This window comes from Oreochromis niloticus, linkage group LG8 (assembly GCF_001858045.2).
Source record: "Oreochromis niloticus isolate F11D_XX linkage group LG8, O_niloticus_UMD_NMBU, whole genome shotgun sequence".
Classification (NCBI taxonomy): domain Eukaryota; kingdom Metazoa; phylum Chordata; class Actinopteri; order Cichliformes; family Cichlidae; genus Oreochromis; species Oreochromis niloticus.
Window position 1 is genome coordinate 15016235 of NC_031973.2, and position 22214 is coordinate 15038448.

Consider the following 22214-nt stretch of genomic DNA (forward strand, 5'->3'; position numbering starts at 1 on the left):
TCAACTTTAGCAACCTTTGCAGGGAAAACGGCGAAAACTAGCTGGCAGTAGTTTCAGTAGATAAATAAGCCATGCTTTCCAGCCTTAGAGGTGCACATATTTTGTAGGGACTGAGAATCAGCAGCATTACGCATGCTTTCCTGTTGTTTTTTGTTATCTTATTCCTCCTTTTCCTGTAAAAACTTGAAACACATGGAGACTGAACGATACAGTGCAACCACTAAATTGCACAAGACTGAATGGCCAGAATTTCAGCAGTGTCACTTCAGATATTATGATTCCTAGTTGAGTGGAAAAGAAAAGTTTTAGAGGCTGGGGTTTAGTTTGCATCTAATGAATGTGATAACCAGAACTCTCGCCAGCATTTAGATCGCTTAATTCAAATCAGATCCCGAAGCTGGAGGCGTGTCTGTGCAGGAACATGAGTGTGTATCTGCATGTTAATGTGATTTTTTTTTTTTTTTTAATGTGTTACAATTTTACAATAAAATTTTGAAATGTGCATTGTTATACGTGTGCGCCTAATTTTGATTTATGTATTTTTTTTCATTTTTTTTCCCTCAACAGAGCCAAATACTGTCTAAAGTTTCTCACGTGTGGAGGGCGCTTATGCACTGATGGCATTAAAACACACGTAGTTCCACTCATGTGCGCGCTGCAGCGTGGTTTCTGACTTTTGCCAAAGAGTTTTTATGAATCCTTTGTGGTTGCAGAATTATGGCTTAGGGAGTCCAGGGAGAGCTGCTTTAATAATGAGCCTATTGAAAACTGGGGAGCTGCCAGCAGTTCCCTTGTCAAAACACCAGCTGAGTTCCTCCAGTGAAGGGTCAAGAGAGAAACTCAGACAACACCAAGCACCGAGGAATAAGTTGTCATCAAGATCATAAAAGAATTAGAGAGGGAACGCATCCATTTACCAAATTATACAGCGAGACATAGATGCACTGATCCCCAAATCATGAATTTTCTGCTTACTTACTGGCTGATACACAGCAGATAGTCACAACAGGCTTTTTATTATATAACAGCATGTTTCTTTCAGGTAGCTGGTCATAATGCTACGGGCATTTTAAGTGATTGCATAATTTTTAACAAGATTCACACAAATTTGTTGACGCAAACCCTCAAACATTTACGGTCCGCTATGGTGCCAAGCCCTCGTGCACACAAACACGCCCCTAAGCAAATCAGACTTTATAGCGCGCGGGCCTCCTGCATGTGGCGTTTCTGCCTGACTCTGCAGTAATCGTGTTGAGGAGTTTTCTGGAGGTATCCTGTGGGTTCGTGTGTTTATTGCCTCAGCTAATCAAGCGAGCCAAAGAACACAGGATTATGTGAAGGAGGGACAGGAGCAGGGCAGCGAAAGACAGTAAAGGAGAGGGGGGTAGGAGAGAAAGAGAAGGAGAAGATGAAACTAACAGTGGAAAAAGAGGAAAATTTACTATGGAAGAAAAGTGGTGGTGGTGGTGGTGGTGGTGGGAAGAGGAAGTCAAAACAGCTATTAACCCAAGACAAAGCTGTGAACCTGAATGTTTTTATGTGCTGTAATTAATGAGCCTAAGCAAACCTATGCATTGTCACGACTGTAAACTGTGGCCTAAACTGCTTGCAATACAAGCCGTGCATAGATGTTATAAAATATTTAAGATCTTAAACTATTATTTCTCTGATCAGAGTTTGCTTTTCTGACATCTGCATTTGTGCACTTGCCTAAATACAGCCCTCAAAACCAAACGGAGCTCTTTAGAATCATACTGCAGCTACTATGTCTAGTGGTTTTGCACCTTTATTTTTCACTTTATTTTTCAAAAATGGTTCCTCCGCATCCCAATTTCTTTATAAAATGTGCAAAAATATCAGAGTTTAACTATAATTGGCAATCTTCCTGTTGAACTTTGTTCATGCTCTCCATGATTCAGTCTTTGGATCTGAAATTGCCAAAAGTATCAGGGAAGTGTAACATAAGAGGAAAGGGAAGTGTCTCAGTATGTTATGTGGGTGAAAGCACTCATACACATACCTGGCATGAGGATCAAATGGTCTCTGAAGCCAGAAACATTTTATGTTTGCCTTTGTGGAGTCTACCAATTAGAGTCCTGCTGAGTCCCTTTATTAAATTGCACTGATGTCAGGCAAAGTGGTAAGTGACCATTAAAAACCTTTAACATGAGCTGTATGGGCTAAGTGGTTATAGGGCTGGGAGATGGATGCTTATAAATATATCTTCTACCCATTACTGAGGATGCAAGTAGTTTTTAGGAGCATGAATACATTGTTCTCTCTGGGGATGTTCTGTGCTTTCCTGTTTCCTCAGTGCGTCTTGTCATAAGTAGATCTACAGCCAATATGTTTCCATTTCCAGGAATATCTGTGGTGGGAAAATAGATTTAAAATGTCTTGTGCTGTCTATCAAAAACTGCTGTCACTGATGGTTGCTGAACAAGGCATCTTTAAAGCCAATACCATGGATCAGCTGCTAACAGGAGGCTGTCGTTAAAATGTAATCAGCTCACTTATGTAATCATGATAATGTGATGTGTTATTAGAGTCACGTTCCCTTTTTATGCTGCATCTCTAAAAAGTAGTATGTTTTTTTTCGTGATTTTGGTTTGGAGAACAACCTTTAACACTATAGTGTGTGCTCAACATCTCTCCCAACATCAGCTGGATTAAAGTCCACCCCTTGACCCCCTTCTAGCTGCACCTCTGTGCAACCCCACGTGGATAAGCAGTTTAATGGAAAAACATGTAACTCTATGAGAATATCAATGAGCCTCACTTTATGGTTTGCTGAAGAACAAGTCAGGGCTGCAAATTATAGGTGCAGCATTATACAGAAGTCCATAATGTGCTCAAAGAGTTCTTCAAAGTGAATTAAGTAGTTTCACCTCACTGTTAGCAGCACACACACTGGAGTCTTACATGTGGTGACAGAATTTTGTCAAGGAACCAGATTATTTTCAGGTGTTTACTGTTGACGCAGCCAACAGAAGGCTTGTTTTGCTTTGAAATGCTCTAGCCTATGAAAATAACTAATGTTTAGAACATTTTAAGCATTAGTTATTTACAGCAGATTAAAGTTTAGATTTCAAACTTTCTTTTTCATGGTTATTTCCTTTTCTTTGGATCCCACATTGTTACCTGGGGTCAGTCATCCAAAGCGACAGACAGTGCACAAGAGCGATAATGAAGAGAGAGCAGGCAGGGTGGAATGGGTGGAGAAGAGTGTCCGGGGTGATTTGTGATATAAGCATAGTGGCAAGAGTGAAAGGGAAGGCTGAGACCTGCTATGATGTATGATTTGAAGTCAATGGCTCAGACAAAAAGACAGGAGGCCGAGCTGTAGATGCCGAAATCTTCATTGGGAGTGACCAGGGTTAGAAATTAGTATTTCAGAGAGACAGTTCAGGTTTAGTGCAAAGTTAGAGAGGCAAGGGTGATGGTTTGGACGTGTGCAGAGGAGGGGTAGCGAATATATTGCACAAAAGATGTTGAAGATAGAGCTGCCACACAGACCACAGAGAAGATTCATGGATATGCAGTAAAGGAGGAACTGGAGAGGGTTGGTGTGACTGAGGAGGATGTTAGAGAGAGTGGAGGAGATGGAGACAGATAATCTGCCGTAGCAATCTCTTAAGGGAGCAGCTGAAAGAAGAGGAAGAATTGATTTTTAGAAACTATTACTCTTCAAACATTTTGAGTGTCTCAACAAGTGAACTGACTCATGGATCTACTCTTTAACTACTTCATTTTTCTGCTTTTAACATATATATATATATATATATATATATATATATATATATATATATATATATATATATATTTTTTGTTAAATCGGGTGCTAGAAATACAAAATATTTGGCTACTAGGGCCACATACAGCCCACTTTGATCTTAAATGGACCAGACGAGTGAAACTGCACTTTCAGTCAATTTTAAGAGATTTAACCACACATTTAATCCCTGAAAGATCTTAATATAGGATGAAGAAGTGCAATTTCAACAGCATGTCTCAGTTTTTCTACATGCCAAATGTAAAATTACGAACAAGTTCTGGTAGCTCACTGCCCACACTGTCCCATATTTATAAAAAAATCAATTTTTAATGGAATTTTTTACAGTAGACAGTGGAAAATGGGAACCTTTCTGTCATTAAGTTGTTTATCTATCACTTAATTATTCTAGTTTGGTATGAATGTCTGTGAGTGCGATCTTTATCAGCAGCAAAAGCTGAAAAACCTATAAAAATAAAGTTAAAAGTCCAAAAATGTATCCCCTCCTTCATATTTTCCAAAACTGTCCAGTGGGCCGGATTGGAGTCTTGGCCAGGCCAATTCTGGCCCCCAGGCCTTATGTTTGACACCCCTTCTCTAATAGTTATTTGCCACAGAATTCACTTCCAATAAACTGTAGGAATAATAATTTGCTTTTGCTTTTTCAATACTTGGTTTGGCCTTGACATTTTTTGGGCTGTAAAGTTAAAACACTGTAAAAATACACAAACGCACAGCAGCTCACAATTGTTCAGACTCAAACATATAAAATAGATTTTAAAACACATTCTTAGAAACTTAATTTGTCATTTCGGCCTATCTCAAAACACACAAGATGTCACATCCATCCTGGCTCCTGTATGTGTATTGTTGTAGCTGTTGCAGTTGCTAAGAAAGGTCAGTTTAAAAGGCAGTCTACCAAAATCGGTTGCAGTCAAGTTTGATTCACAAAAACAACAGTCCTTGAACACACATGTCATTTCCTGCGTGGGTCGATTAATAGAGCGACCTCAGCTCTCATTACACGACTATTTTCCCTGTTTTTCTGTCTTTCAGACAAAATACAGGAAAATTTAAGTTGCTCAATTTTCCCCTGTGTTTGTCATTGGTGGTAATAAGAACCATACACACACGCTTCAGTTTCATTCAATTTACATTCAGTTTGAAAAGAAAAATACAACAGCTAAACCTGAAGATAGCCCTCAGTACTCTCCAGACTGAAGAAGTTCATGTGTAACATGTTTATGCTAAAAGTTTAATCTCAGTCTGTGCAGTTAGTTTTTTTGCATTCGACCTAACTTTTTTTTGTTGTATAAAAAAATTAACCTTGTCTCAAAGCAAGTCTGAGTGCTCCGTATATGAGTGTGATTTTTCTTTTTTTTCTTTTCATTACATCTCTGGAACAAATTTGATAACCATCCTCAAGGCTGTGGCTAATGTCAGTCTGACTTGCAGTACTAAATTACAGCTGATTATTTCTGGTGTGCATATATATCTGCGCTGACCCATGCAATAAGAGTGCAGCCTTTGGCATATGGCAGCTCCTGTTAAACTTCTTCATGTTTGCTCTGTTGAATGCCGTGTTCCCTTTAAACCTTTACTAGTTAAATATCCATGTGGAAGACGGCTTATGTAAGAGCTCAGATAATTACTTCTGTATGTGTCTCTACATCTTGGTTACCAATTAGTGCTCGCTTAAAATGTCCAGAAAATATCCGGTTTTAGACCTCTCTTTTAATGACAGATGTTGACATAAGCTCAGCTTGCATTGACTGATTGATTTTCCCGATAATTGTTTCTGTAAATAGACTGGTTCATTTTATCCTTAGGGTCAGAGACCTGGCATTGTTTTCTTTCATTCTACGCATATTTGCACAGAATGGTACATTTATAATATAAAAAAACAAAAAAAAGTGCTGTATATGTGAAAAACTTTCGCTTTGCAAGGATCATTTTGAATGGATGTCAGAATCTCTGGCTTACAGTGTGAGATGGTGATACCTGTGAACAAACATAGTAATCTATTAATCTAAATAGGTTAAGGTTAATAAAAAGGTTAAAGTGACTGAAGTTGCAGTCAAACTCACAGCTGGAGCTACTCCACATGGATACCTTGTTTAATTTTTTAAGCCCACACTTTATGTTTACTCATTTATTTATTTAATCAACAGCTGGAAAAAAAAATTTCCATGATGAAAGTAAAGAGGAAAAATATCTAGATGATGCCAGGCTGTAAAATTTGCCTGAGCATGCCACATGTATATTTACAGGATAAATAGCAGTTATGAAACATTGCATCTCACCAGCTTAGTGCAGGAAACATGCTGTTGTTATTTGTACGCCTAATCAGCAAGGAGTAGAATTTAGTTACATATATTTCATATACACACACACACAGACACCTATTTACAGTTGTGTAACCACGTTTATATATTTAACTTTTTATAGGTAGCATTCACTCAAAGTAATTGTTTTCTATATGACCTTATCAATTTCTCACATCATCGTGGAGGAATTTTGTCCCACCTTTCTTTATAGCGTTTCTTCAGCTCATTGAGGTTTGTGGGCATTTGTTTAAACTCAGCTCTCTTATGGTCCTGTCACATTGTTTAAGTCTGTTTGTGGTCTAGATTTTGACTGGGCCACTGCAGCATCTTGATGCTTTTCTTTTTCAGCCATTCTGTTGTAGTGTTGTTGATATGCTTGATGTCATTGTCCTGTTGCATGACCCAATTTGTGCCAAGCTTTATCTGTCAGACAGACACTATGGCAGCTAAGTTAGGCTCCAGCGATCCACAACCTTGAACTGGATAAGTGAAATGGATGGATACATACATACTTGCATACTTTGGTACACAGAGGAGTTCATCACCTCTCCCCATCACTGTGTTTCACAGTTGGTATATGGTGTCGGTGCTGTGTTTGGATTTTGAAAAACTTTATGGCCACATATCTCTACTGCTCTGTCTGTGGTCCTGTCTGTCCAGCAGAAACTGATCCAGAAATCTCATCAGATGCAAATTTGCAAAGTTGAGTCTTCCTGCCAAGTTCTTTTTAAAGAGAAGCGGCTCTTTGGAATAATATTCAGAAAAAGAGATAATATCAAGTGTGTAGGAGTTCTTTTGGCGAAAACGCCTCGTTGATGTCAAAGGCCAGACTGCTTTGAGCTAATTGGAAGGCAGCAACAAGATGAATAACCACTTGTTACAACCCAGGTATGCAGAAGAGCATGTCTGAATGTACAACTTGTCAAATGTTGAAGCAGATGGGCTACAGCAGCAGAAGACCAAACCGAGTACCAAAAACTTTGCTTGACTCTAAAGAGACTTGACTTTAACTCTAACATTCGGATGGTAGGATCAGAATGTGACATAAACAAAATGAAAGCGTGAGAAGCTCCTCAGTACCGATTAAGCAACATTTAAATTCCACAGCATACCTGACCATGCTCATGCCTTTAGGACCAGAGTGTACCCATTTTCTAATGGCTGCTTCCAGAAGTATAACGCACTGCATAACTCAGATCATGTCAAACTGGTTTCTTTAACATGACAGTGAGTTCACAGTACTTGGGTGGCCTCCACAGTCACCAGACCTCAATCCAGCAGAGCACCTTTGGGATATGGAATAAGGGGAAAAGGAGTTCCGACCAAGTACTAATGAGGTGGCTTGTGTGTTTGTGTTGTCTAAAATATTGCTTTGAGACAATAGTCTTTTCATTCTTGATTTTGAATTTTAAAAAAAAAATCACACACCGACCCTACAGGAACACACACATCGTCTTGCCCACAATGTATGTCACACTCATTTAACCTCGTGTCTATCCCTCTTGTGTTCTCTGTGTGTGCTGTGCCACTACAAAGGAATGTGCCTAGCAGGCCACTTTCTGGCCCAGCTGGGTGTTGTAGCTTAGCCAGAGATTAGTCTGTGTGTGTGTGTGCATCTCTGTGTTGACACTCTTGGTGAGTCAAAGTGCTGGTAACAGACAAAAAGGGGTAGGACAGTAGATGTCTTGCATGCCTTTGTAAGGTGTACTGTTTTGTGACAATATCTCAAAACAATGTGGCCGCTCAGGTGTTAACACGTGCTAAAACTCCATTCTCAGATTTTTCCTTTTTTAAATTCTATGTATACTTAAATCTGTTGCACTGGAGCACATGTAGGAGCTGTGATTGTATTTGTTGAAACAGATTTTACCTGCTGGTCTTCTGGAGTGACACAAGGATGTCAAAATGGCGCGTGTGTGCGTTTTCACTTTGCTTGGTTAAGAATGCGCGCTTCTGTTAGATGTTAGTTCAGGCCTCTCACACCTCTGTGAAAATGTGGGAAAACTGCACATCTTCAGAGTTAGGAAAGCATTTCTGCAGGGACACTTTCACTGTGTTGCAAGATCCAACGCACCAAAACAACTGTATAAAAGTCAAGATGAACTCAAAGCCTATATGTGTCACTCGTTAGATGAAAACCACAATATAGTGTAGAAGCTAATAAAAATACTCAAAATTTTGCCCGTTTTGGCCAGTTTATTACCCTCTAACAACACGGTTTCTGTATGTATCACAGTATTTCCACACTTCTCTAGTGATATAATCACTTGGCCACACAAGCCACACAAACCTCTAGCAGTTTATTCGAAAGACATTTGCAGGCAAATGAACTAGCAATATTTCTCCAAAAAACAGATAAAGTGAGAGCCTGAAGCAGTTGTGGGTAGTGCTTTTGTTATTGTGTTATTGTTGAAACTCAAAGAATAACACAATTGCTGCAAAAAATAGCCAGCCACCTCCCCTTCCTAACGCTTTAGCTCATAACTTAACAGGTCAACCAGAGGGGATTTAGCTAAAATTAAACCCTTAAGCTTCGCAGGATGCTGTCGAGTGATGGTTTTAATTGCATCATTCGCTTTTGCATAGCAGCACTTAAATGCATCACCAAAGGCAGTGAGATTTAATAAAATAAAGTTTCTTTTGGTGTAATTTCAAATTGAACACCATTGACTAAACTGATAAGGCATATCTGAGTAGTTTTGGGAGCTCCCATACACAAACACAATCAAAGCTGGCAGCCAGCATGAGGTTCATCAAGTGCTGCTTAAAATATAGACGACAACTTAAGAGTTAATGAGCAGTAGCCATGTAGTCCTTAAGCCTTGATCTGGATTGAAAAAGCATTGCATTAAAGTGCTTTGCTCATATGCCCTCCCCTCTTTTTTTAATATAAAAAATATAATAGCAACTGCTGTGATAAAGAGAGAGCTGGTTGAACTGGGACTGAGCATAGCTGTATAAGTCGGCCTCTGGTGCCACCTAGTGGAGGATAAAATGTTTTATTGTGCAGATGAATTTGGATTGCTGAATATTTTTGGTATGTGAGCGTCTGGGGCTGCTGAACCTCGAGTCTTGATTAATGTTTCATGAGAAATCAGAAATTCCTGGCATACAATCTCAACTTACTGATGCTCTTTGATCTCCGTTTGGCGCGTGGGTCCGTGCGTTTGCGAGTGTGTAAGAGAAGGATCTGCACATTTTAGTAAATCTGTGTCTTTGTAAGTAGAGTTACTTTGAGATGAAGGCTGTTGGTCAGGAAAAAAAGTCGGCAATGTCACAGTTTTGGAAATATTGATAGCCTTTTTTTTTTCTTTGCTTTTTTGAAGGTTTCCATAGAAGATGAGTTGAAACTATTATTAAGCTGATAAAATGACGGCTACTAGATGTATAGGCTATTATTACCAATTACTGCCTTGCCTTCAAAATGTCAGAATGAATAATGTTTGTCACGTTCTTTAAAGCTCAGAATAACCTGTTTAACAGTCTCATTGTACCCAACTAGAAGTCATATACTGAAAGTTATAAATTATTGTGTTTTTCTGGACAGTTTTTTTTTCTTTTATTTTTTGTAATGGTTTACATGCTTATCCACCAGATGGCAGCATGCTTTTTAAATAAACAGTACCAGTTGCCATTTTCAATATTTATCTTTTCAGACTGTGTGTTAATATAATCTATACTTTGTAATAAGGACTCCAGTGTGGGGATGGCTGGCGTCTCTGCTCAGTGGCTGAAAAATTTGCAGTCTGTCGACGACAAACTGCAGTGTATCATCGCCTTAATTAATATTGATCCAATAACATGTCTTCTAAAGGCAATTAACGCAGTAGATGTTGTATGATACATGAATCTGACCCCTCATTACTGGCTTAGGAGACCAGACTCATTAACTGCGTATTGATCAAAGCAAAGACCGAGGGCAGGCCAGCTGTTTGCTTTGTTCTGAAGACCACTTTGATGTCAGCTGCGCATGAAGCAGATTCATTTTTCCACTTGATTAGGCGCACGCAATAGGACAGACTGTATTCTGTTAGACCTGTGACTGTTCCGATTATGTGTGTCCACACCGGAGGGTACGCTCCGATTCCCCCGATTATGGCACAAATGAGCCCAGGCTTTAGTTTTTAAGCAAATTCAAACACCTTAATGTGTGGTAGCGTGTTTTTTTTCTTCTTCCCACTCTTCTCTGTTTTAAGTTATTACTGGTTATAATAACACTTCAGCATAACAGATATTTTCTCTCACAAAAGCCACTTGTGTTTCTCCAAAACACAAGTAACTCGGTCGCCGCGCGTGTTTAATAAATCGATCATCCCCACACCGCACGTTTTGTTTGCCTCTGCTTATCCACGTAACTATAATCAAAGAATTCTTCTGCTAATGTTTTAAACTTGGCTGCCATTAACTTGCCTCTTTTATTTAGTCATCTGTTGACCGTCTCTGATGTGTAAGCAGAGATTGTGTTTGCACACATAATAATAATACAGAGTTTGTTTGTAATAAACTGCAAGAGCTGTGGGCTACCACGTGTCTGCTGGCTTCAATAGAAAAGCTGTAATACTGGTCCCTTAATTAGAGGTTGGCATAGAAACACTCGCCAGAGGAAGGCTAATAGCAAGCGTCAAGTGGCTGTACCTCAGCTTCTATTGGTTTATTGGTCCCATAGCGTCACCTGAATAGCCGAGCTATGGTACATGGATATTGTGTAGCCATTATAAAGCTCTAAAGGTGACAACAGGTTTAATGCAGGAGGGTCCTGCCTTTGGCTTTTCAAGGATCGTAATTTAATGTTGCTGAAAAAATATTGAGTCAATCAAGCTGTTTAATAAGCAACACCACACATTCCCTATTAACAATACATCCGGTGTAACCTTTCTTAGCGTGTTGTCTTTGTTAACGCAATATTTTTTTCATCTTAGGCTGAAGGTCAAACAGTAATCAGTTGTAGCTTTCCTCCCGTTAATTAGTTTAAAAGTAAAATGATATAAGACTGTAGTTAATTGGATTGTGTTTTTACTTTACTTCTTACCTTTCAGGTTCACAATAGGCTCAGATCAATTTCCCGATCTTGTTCAGGGACCACACGTTATCTTCTTGTATTCTTAAACATAACTAAGCACCTTTGGTTTGGTATCTCTTCTCATTTTTGATCCAGTTAAGTGACTGATGGGGTCTTTTTTTTTGTCTCTTGAGAAAAGAGGGGCTTCAGTGATTAATTACAGGTTCTGTGTAATTGTTTTGAATGAAAACACAGAGGCCCCGTTTAAGTTCGGTCAGACATTGTTTACACATTGGACAGGCTCCTAGAGAGGGATCGATTAAAACCTTGTATACCAGCGTTGCCTGTGTTTTTGTGTGTTTATAGTGTGCTCCCTGATAAAATCTTCCCTCTTGTTGCTGGGTTGTGATGGGCTTGTTGCCTCTTAACCTAATATGGGGGTACCCTCTCTGTTTAGGGAGAGATCTGAGTCGCCGTCTCGTTTCTTTCCCTACTTTCTTTCTCGCGCCCTTCTTTCCCTTCTCTGTTAGTTTTTCAGAGATCTCTTACACTCCCTCTCTTCCTTCGTTTCTCTCATGCTCTCTGCCGGTCAAGCCCTCCTCTCTCACTTCTGTAAGTGTGCACACACACACTAAGAGGGATTGGAGCTCTGTGCTTTTCCTTTCTCTTCAATAGATCAGCTTATTCTGTGCTACAGTAAGTAAACTGCTTACTACAAGTTCTTGCCATACTTAGAGAAAGAGGGGGGAAGAACCCCCTTTCAGCTTTAAGCATCTTTTCATTCTGTCTTGTGGCTGTAGGGGACTGTGCTCTCAGATCTTTCTGTCTGATGAGTGTTACAGCAACAGGCTTTGGTGTAGTTCATTAAGTAGAATGTCTTATGCAACACTGAACACAGGGAAAGTCTCGGCATGGTGCTATCAACATGCATTTGAACTTCTCTGCTGTGTTTGTGTTCGGTTGAATGTGGAAGAAAAGAAAGCAGCGAACTTTGGAGGAGCTTTTTAATTTCACCTGTCAGTTGATGGCTTGCTAAAAGTGTCAAGGTAAGAAAAGCAACACTGGTATCCACTGTACCCTAACAGTAATGTGATATAGGAGTAATAACTTAGCCACTGTATTTCCTCTAACTCTCTAAAAAGACACCTTTCTTTGCATGTAGTAGGTGGAGTTATTTATGCCTAAAACTTTCAAAAGTGAAAAACATCCATCACGCTTATCTCTGGCTGTCTGACCAAGGCTGTGTGCTGTTATTTAAACGAGTGTGGTGGCTCGCTGTAGTATGACATCATGAGAACTGTAAGTGGGGGAGGGTGGTGGTGTAGTGGGGTCCCACTGGGTGCTCTGGGTAATGGGTTTCAGATTGTTTTGGCCGTCACGATGACCCCACTTTTTTTCCTCTCTCTCTTCCTCTCTCCTCTGTCTTTTCCGTTATGCTTCCTCATTTGCCCTCAAACTTCTCTGTTCTTTTTTTTTCCCTCCTAATTTAAGTCCTGCCTCCTTCACGTGAGGATGGCAATGGGATCGTGCTCATCAGCAAGGATTCACACCTTTACTTTGTACTTTTTAACCATAAAGAGACTGCTTACATGACCACATATTTGCTTCATTGATTGTTTTGGTTGTGGGCTGGATCTTTAGCTGCAGTGCTAATCGTTGCAAGAGCACCCATCAGCCCTCTAAGCAGCTGCTTTGTGGCACACTTTGTGTGCTGTCTTTCTGCTCTTGCATGTATTGATTTGTGTCCACATCACTGTAAGTAAAAACAGTGAACTTATATTTAACATGAATAAATATTATTCACCTTAACGTGAAGTGGACCGTAGATACTACCTTATAATTAAGAGTTAAAAAGCAAGATTACTTATTCCATCTATATTTATTTTGTTATTAACGTGTTACCACTTTCTGATGACTTATTGACCTGATGTCTTAATTCAGTTCAATTGAATTCAATTTTATTTATCTAGGACGCTTCATAATGTAAGGTACAATACTGCAGAGAAGACCCCAACAATCAAACCACCCCCTGTGAACAAGCCCTTGGCAACAGTGGGAAGGAAAAACTCCCTTTTAAAAGGAGAGACCTCTAGCAGAACCAGGCTCAGGGAGGGGCAGCCATCTCCCTGACTGGTTGGGGTTGATGCAAGCTTACAAGTATGACAGTTGGACTTTATTATTTCCTGTCTGCTCACCAATTACTCTTTGAAAATTAGATTATTTAGTCCTTTCCTGTGCATACATTTATATGTTGCAATTTCTCTTGGCTCTCGTTTCCTTTGCTTTTTCTTCTTTTCTTCTTGCATGACTTTAAAGGATGCCCAGCAAGTCCAAGCACAAACTTAGAATCTGTGCAGCATGTTATTGTAGTTGCTGCATTTCAGTTCATGTTAACCATTTTGTTTTAGTTTCTACTAAAGTACTGTGCCCGTAGTTTTGGGTTTTTTTTTTTGTTTTTGCCCATCACTCTGCGTTTTTCACTGCTCTCAACTCTGAACACAAAGTACACACAGTAATACCCTAAGCTTGTTAGAGGTGTGAGGCAGTGCTTGGGAGGTGGGCCCAACTCTCTGGTAAAACTGCTCCTTGTGAAATTCAACGGGGGGATTATGATTCAAGTCACCGTTGGCCGTGCCTCTCCATTTCCTGTGTTGTGCTCCCCTGTGTTTTTCTCTTTTTCACCTCCCTTTTTGTATTTCCTGCACCACTGTCTTATTTTTTTTGTATCCTTTCCCCTCATTTCTTTTGCCCCCTTCATTTTCACCTCCTCTTCCACTTAATCTTGTCCTGTTCGTTTTCTTAATTCCTCTCCTGCTTTTTGTTGAGCCTCGCTTCCTGTTTTGACAAACCTCCCTCAGACGTTTCTAATTGTTTGCTTCCTATCATTTTGACCTTTTTGTGCTTCTGCCTTGTACAACCAGGCTTTCGGACGCTGTACGGGACGCTGAAACCTGATTACACAACAAGGGATCTAGTAGCAGCAAGTGGCATTACTAGTGGTATTTCATGAATAATGGGCTGTTATGAAACAGATTTAAATGTATTTGGAGTTCTAATATATACCTCTTGCGACTATATTTTTATTTTTGTTGTTATCACAGTTGCTTTTTCCCTGTAACAATCAAAGGGAGCGTCAGTGGGAATTGAGAATCCCTTGAAATCATTTTCCTTTTTGTGGGATCCTAAATACCCACATGCTTACAACACCCACATTACAATGACAGAACAGTATTGCATGAATCTAACCCACGATGACCCTCCCGCTGAACCACTGACCTATAGTTATATCTTCTGTGTCAATTGAGCGGATGCTGCTGCCAGTCTGGCACTCAGTGTGCTTCTGATGTACCGTACACTCCCCTCGTCTCCAGTTTCATCTTTTTTAATGTGGTTGACAAGGCCGAAGCGCTCGCTGAGATGACGTTTCGTAATCCCGAAGCCAAGACAGTGCATGAAAAAACAAGTGCAAGCTTTGTGTTCATGAATATTCAGTTCTGATTCTGTGCAGCAAGTTGTAGGCATTTTTTTTGTTCCTGAGTTCGTCTCTAATGCGTTGCAGGTGCTTGACTATGTGAATGCATTCCTGGCACCCCCCCGGCCAGTCCGCTTGCTCTTGATTTCTAATTTCTTCTTCACATGTTTTGATAAGTGAGACTTTCTCAAGAGATTCTGTGTTTATGTAGACCAAAGTGTGGAGTCTACTGTCTTATTCAAAGCAGATACTCGGACTCAGACATCAGGCTGCTGCAGTCTAAACACTTATTCTTCAAAAGATGAGCTTGCAGGCTGGACGTGTGTTTGTTCAGAAGTATAAATACACAGATCATAAATACAGTGTTACATGTATACTCAGCCACTACGAACTGAGCGCACACTTATAAAACAAACATGAACAACAGCACTTCCAAGTCCGCGGCCCTCTTAGATGCATTGTTTTTGAAAGACAAAATCACATTTAATTGTTTAGAAATGTTGTAAATGGACGTTTATGGTTAACAGAATCATTAATGATTTTTAATTGAATGCCTACAGAGGCCCATTTTCAATGTTGCAGCATTATGCTGATGACAAAATAAAAAATAAATAAAGCAAAGAAACAACTGTCTAGTCCAGTGCCAGATTTTGATAGCGTGTTATGTGCTTTCCTGCTTGAAAGTCAAAAACTGGCTTCAACTTTGAAAGGAAGAAGTGGGAGGCTCTGGAGCGTGAGCAAGAAGAAAAGACGAGACTGAGAAACAGATGCCACTTCAGGAAATCCGACGATGTTGGGCATGATCCCCAGTGTCCTTGAACGTCACTGAAATAAACACACTTTATGTGTAAGAGTGCTTGAAAGTATACCAGAGCTTGAAGTGATGGGCAAGGAAGACCTGCTGAAAATCAGTTACTTCAATTTGCAAGAGAGGTGTGTCGTTCACACTTGAATGTTTGGTTATTTTCGTGAATGAACATTAACATTTTATAGAGCCTGCATTTTTCATTTAATGCATAGCAGTGTAACTAAAAATACATTAAAAGAGCTTGTAGACAAAAATGAGACATAAATGTACACACAAATGAGCACGGCACTCAGTCAGTAGTGAGACTGTCCAGGCTCAGGGCGCAGGAAAGCAAACATTACCTTCTGGAGACAGTAATGGCAGGAAAGGTTAGAACACAGCAGGACAGTTCAGAGAGTTTCTTAGTGATACAAACCAGGATTAGAGGTTGCCGGGATAAAGAGGATGGCGTGATGTGTGCGTCCACATAAATCTGCACCGGTGATTGGAGAGTAAGAAACACGTTTGCACCTTATCACATGTTCAGCCCGAGTGGCGGGACGTCTTCTTGGCATGTTTGGGTTTGCTTGGTTTATGTCCTTTGATTTGGTTTACACTTTTCCTGGGGAGGGTGGGGTTACACTGTCCCTGTGCTGAGATAGAAGAGCTGCTGTCCATAACTCGCCCCTCACCTTGCTTTCAAATAGACTAGGCCCAGTTGATTTAAATGTTCTCGTCGTGTTGGGTGGGCAGGTTTTCACGTGTTCCAGCTTCGTCGGCTTCGCTTTCGCCGCATTAAAGCAAACACACAGTCCAAAATCATGGGATTGAGTTTTGAAAGATTAGGCTGTGCTGCATGTAAAACTTCTAATAATTTGTAGTATTTCAAGAATGGTGTTGTGGATATTCAGAGAATTACAGAGTTCATTTCTGTGCTTTGAGAAGTCAGTTTTTGGCAGTTCGTGAAACCATGAGTTTTTAGTTACAGTGCTTTTTCTTCATACTCTACTATATAATTTATTTGTATGTTGTGCCTCTTTGGTCCTTGTGTTTCAAGGCACAAACTCTGAGTAAAGTTTCACTTGGATGAAAAGAATAAATAGCTTCTAATTTATTTTACTTAAATTTGCTTTGGGCACTTTTTGTTAAGAAGAACTCAGGGCTGCTTTAATATGAAATGAAAGAGAAGCCTTAAATATGTTAGGGTCTTCTTGAAAGAGAAGAAATGCAATGTATTCATGCTAATCTTTAATGTAGAAAAGGGTAGGTTCTAATTTTGATGTTATTTATTAATCAAGCAATTAAAATCCTCATAAGATAATAGAATGAACTGAAAATTCAGATTTCAGGTTGAATACTTTGAATGGACTAATTAGCTTGTTTTTATGCATTTATCAGTCATGAAATCTGTCGCGTTTACAAGAAACTGTCATTGTAAACACACACCTACATTTTTCTTCCTTCCTGCAAAGCATTAATTGTATTGGAAAATGTCAAAGGAAGGGAAAGGTTAAGACTGACATATCTCCAGTGACCTAGCCCAGAATAACAGAATACCCCCCCCTCCGCTAACCTCAACTAACCTAGACCCTCCAGGATGCTTCTAAAAGTAGATTTAAGTCAGAATGATGCATTTCTGTTCCTTGAATGTCAGCTTCGTGGGAGAGTGCGTCGGGGGGGGGGGGGGGGGGGGGCATGGTACTATTACAGTGGTTTGTCGAATCCCATGTGTACACTTGTGTTTAATTGCATGATATCATTACCAGATTCAAGTGTGTGTGTGCATATATGGAAATGGTGGGAAGGCAAGTGGAATATACAGTCGCACCGTCTTTTCTGTGGCATTTTGCATTTGGCAGCTGAGCAGTGTTGAGCCTCGGTACCTAAACTTTGAATAATATATAAACAGAAGTATTTGCAGAGGAGTGTGTACGCACACGTTGGTGTCACTGCTAGGAAGACACTGTTGATGGAGGGCGGGGGGTGTCATTGTGAGTGTGCATGTGCGATTGGTCGGAGAGATCAAAGTAAAGAGTTCAAGATGTGGATCGTTTGGATTTCAAAGGGATTGCATGAGCCTCTTCAGTGTCCAGCATGCTCATACATGACTGTATGCCTCTGGCATGATATACATTACGGCACGAGTCACAATGGGTTTGCGTGTCTGCATTTTAGCATGTGTTTGCATACGTGTGTCTTTGACTGTGTGCATTCCAGCTCGAAGTTCAGTAGTCTGTGTGGTGCCCTGCAGTGCCCCTTGCTAATCCATTCCCAAAATGGCTGTTGCCAGGCAGAGAAATTACCCAGCAGGGTGCTAATGGGACTAAATAGGAAACTCAGCTCTGTAGGTTTTATTGAACTCATAGCTTATATGTCAGGTGTAATTTTATTTTCTTAATATGCCCAATTAACTGTTGAAACCATTATAAGCATCACACAGTTGATTCCTGTCCTCGGTTTAAGGTGTATGGATGTCAGCAAGGCTCAAACAAACGTGCTCATAGGAACATAGCAGAACTGGACCGTCACATCGGTGATGCTATTTTGCAGCAGTTGAACTCAAAGGTGAAAAGGAAACCATCTATCTAAGAGAAAGGTATGAAGGAAATGTCAGCTGTCAGGAGCTAACCTTGGTCGCAGTAGTGCTAGAAGGTAGGTTGACACCATACAGTAAGTGGCAGCAACAAATGACTTTGAGTCCATGCTTTCCAAATGTCCAGGAATAGAGAAACAACATCATGTAAGATTTTACAACTCAACTTAAATTGTATAGCTTAAACGATACTGAATAAATCCAGTATATAATTCCTATGCAGCACAGTTTTACTCTAGCTGAGCACTTAAAGCACTATAGATTTGTCCAGAATGGTCCAAAATACAGATCATATACCAAACTGTAGGCAGTTACTTTAAAGGCAATCAGCCAAACTGATAATATGTTATGTCCATGGGAGCTGAGTGGGTGCAGCCGGTTCTGGCACTCACAATTCCCCTAAACTGAGCTTAAGTCATTAGCATTTCTTGCACATGCACAGTGTAACATGAGATACAATGCTATATTAGTGGCAACTAACTGGCTGAATGACAAACTCAGCAGTGTTCTATAGTATGAAGAAAAATGCGCCTGTGTTTGGTGAATATATGGTGACCTGTAGTTTTGGAGTTCAAAAAAAAGGAGGAGGTGGGTTTCCTTTTAACTGGAAATTCAGCCTCTTTCCCCATGTGTTTGCCTGAAGTTTGATAATGACTTTGTTTATTTGTGTGTGTGTATGTGGTGTGTGTGTGGTGCATATGTGTGAGGACAGCTGCTCTGTGTCGATCAAAAGCAGCAGCAGCAGATTCCCTGCAGTGTCCTCTGGAGTTGAGCTCACATTAGCACACGTACATGCTTGTACGCACTCTTTTTCTTACTTTGTTAGTTCCCAAATTTCAGGTCTGCTGTGCTACTAAAACATTTGTTACCTATAAGAAAGAGTAAGTGTTACAGGAGGAGAACAGACTTGATGTAGCCCCATGTGATCGCCACATAATGGATTACCTTGACTTTTTTCTTGTGTCTAAAAGAGCTGCTAGACTTATGGACCATTGTTTAGTCTGGGATTCATTGTTTTGGTCCTTCTCAAAAGCTGTTATAGACGGGGGTTATTCATTATCACAGCGACTTATATTTAAAAGTCTTAAAACAGTTGGTCGCTTTACAAGTGTCTTTGACTGCCAGATATTTTACAGGAGAGGAGAATACCAGGAAAAAAGTATCCAGCATAATAAAAAGAAATCCTTGAATCCATCCATGAAAATGAGGCCACATCTTTGGTGATTTAATCAAATGTCTTGTTATGGCTTACGAAACGTTCAAAACCACAACATATTTAAGGCTTTTTATGACTAATAAAAGGATCAAACACTCATATCGGAGAAAAACAAAACAAAACACTTTGATAATTGCTTATCAAAATAATGTACTTTCTTTTGACTCTTTGAATCAGTTGCACCTCTAAACAGTTTATAGATGTAATTCTGTGCTCTGTATTTCTTCTGTTTTGGGGTTATTTGCAGCTGCTTGGCCCACTGGCATTTCTGTCGCTTTGATACTCAGTATTGGAGCATTCATGCAGTGTTTACTAGCAGCGAAACTTCTCTGCCCATGAATGTTTATTACTAATGGGAAACAGAAAAAAAATCAAGATCTAATTAACTCAAATTCAACCCCTTTTAAAATGCAGAATAAATATTAAAAGGCACGAGCGCTATGCTTGACCTGGGTCAAACATAGCGTTCAATGTGGAAAAACTACCCTTTTAAAGTAGTAGACTTAATGTCTGTTCGGTGGACATGCACAGTCTCTAGATGCCAGTAAAGGAAGGTCTTTTATGAGAAATGTTAGATAAGAAGAGGGAAAAAAAATGGGAGAGGCGATTAGCCCAAATATGTTTAATGTCAGTTTTATTTTTTTTCCTCCAACATGTTGTTTAAAGTTTAGGCTTTTGGTAATTACGCTCACCCGCGTGCGTGTGCGCGTTTGTGTGTAACCCTCCTTCTTTGTGTTTCTCACTCTTGACTCCGACTCTCTAAATGTGCAGGCTGGTATGTCTCCTTTCCCTGGGGATGGTCCAGATCTGACAACAGCTAGGCCTACACCCCATGCAGGAAACCCATCCCACTGAGATATAATATGCACGGTTGTACATGTGCATATTATGCCACACCAGTGCCAGTCAGTGTCTAGTATTTGTGTAGACGTTAGCTTTTCTGCAACCTTGCTCCTTTTGCTTTTTTCATGAAGCAGTTGATGATCATACACTCGAGGAATATGTCCTCATTAAACTTGTATTGTGCTCATTCCCCACTCTGCCACAAGTATTGATTTTTTTGCCCCATTTTGTGATATCCATCCTCAGCATGAGCGCCCGCTTACAGTGCCACGAAATCTTTTTCTTAATAGCGTTTCTCTGAAGTCTGTGCCAGCCCCTGTGCAGGTTCACACAAGGACGAGGAACAATCGATATTTTTTTGATAATTGTTTCCTTTAAGTCAGATGGATTTTGTTCTGAGAAGAGCATGAAATAAAGGTCAAAATGTTCACCCAGTAAAGCTTGACAGCTGCCTCCAGCCTTCGCGTCTCCATCTTCCTTGTTATTCGCCTTTTTCTATATACGACATATCTGTGTGTCTCACTCTGTCTAGGTCTTTTCCTCCCTTTCTTCCTATCTGTTTTGTGCCTCCATGGCAGCTCTCTCAGTTAATTATTTCTTTTGAAGCTTTGATTTTTTTCTTTTCATTGAAGAGAAATTGCTTCTAAGAATGACTATGGCGAAGAAGCTCATGATCGTGACCTCTAATTCAAATGTTACGCAATACACTGCAACGACACCGGATTAAGTACATTTTTGTTTCATCTTAAGTATTCTATCAGCACGTATAAGGGTATTCAAGGTTGTTAAAGATGATTGACTTCACCACTTCATATAGTACTCATTATACATGTTCAACTTCCTGAAAACAAAACCTTTAAATGGAAGTTACTTTTATATAAATAAAAGCCAACGCAATGTATGTATAGTGCTTAAAAAATGTAAGTTTTATGCCACTGTTGCCATTAATTACCAGTGCTGGTACATCTTATAATTCATGTTGTTACACATGCATTTTCAAATGTAGTGTTTAACAAAAAGCTGAAAAAATATACTAAAGCACATTATTATTTTTTAAGTTTGATTATAGTTGATTAAAATTATAGTTATTTACTCAGATCCCTGAACATAAAAATTAGTTTTAGTGGTTGAATTTTATGATTTGGGTATAAAAATGGGATTTTTTTTTTTTTTGCCAAATAAATAATATTTTAATTTTTAGATGTCAACAATTTTTGCCAGATTTCTAAAATGGTTTTTTTTGTTTTGTTTTTAATGACAGTTTGTTAGAATTGCTTGTGTATATTGATTATATGGACATATATAAGGTCTCTTTCCTACAAATAGGTGTTTCCATTTTTGGTTCTTTGCAAGTGAACATTTTCGTAATGGTTTCCTTTACAGGTTAACAACTATGTGGAGGAAAGAGAGGAGGTCAACCTGATTCATCCTGCCAAAAAGCTCCTGTTGTTGTGCCCTGGATGTGTCTGTCTCAGGGAGTCTCTCTGGCCAGTGGACTTGGTCAGCAGCAGCTCAGCCATCCTTGATCTGAAGCCCTACATTAAAACTCAGCACTGTCATCCATCTTACACCTCCAGGTTTGGATATTCATGTTTTTTTTTTGTCTGAAATGTTCTGTTTAAAACCCAAATTTGTCCTAAGGGAAATGACTGAGTCCACAATAAAGAGAATAAAGAGAATTTAGGTGTGAAATGATACTGCATGTGAGATGTATGAACATAATTGGGGGCCAAATCTTGTGCTGTAGAGAATATTCCATTACTTTCCAGTTCTTAATTGGTCAAACCATTAACTAGTAAGAGTTTTGCTAACAGATTAACTGACAATGGTGCTCCTTGTCAGCTGCATGCATCCCCAAAATGCTACATATTTTACCTTATGTAATCTGAATGCTCTGGAAATTACAGACTGGATATAACACGAGATATTTAGATTAAAATTGCAAACAACTTTATTTCCAGGTTTTATCGGTCTTGTAGCCAGAAGACGAAGTTGAGTTCCCTGCTAACTGGAGCACTGCTAGAGGCCACACTCGTGCTTGGTGCTCGCACAGCACTCCTTTATCCGTTGCCCCAGTGCCCCAACAGCCACGCTGTCTTGAAAGGTAGGCTTCATGCTGTTGTTTGCATGCACGTAATCTTGGGAAAATAACTTCATGTGATATAGAGTATGTGTATCTTAAATACACAGACAGATGACACATTA

The 22214-nt window shown here is 39.7% G+C and overlaps 1 protein-coding gene across 4 annotated transcripts in view; it reads left to right on the top strand.

The window, feature by feature from the left end:
- Positions 1-22214, top strand: part of plce1 (phospholipase C, epsilon 1) — a 78633-nt gene that overhangs the window by 15909 nt on the left and 40510 nt on the right. For all 4 annotated transcript variants that reach the window (XM_019362584.2, XM_013269438.3, XM_019362587.2 and 1 more), the window contains 2 exons: positions 21393-21586; positions 21971-22113. In XM_019362584.2, the coding sequence (XP_019218129.1) occupies positions 21393-21586; positions 21971-22113 (337 nt within the window). The remainder of the gene's footprint in view (positions 1-21392; positions 21587-21970; positions 22114-22214) is intronic.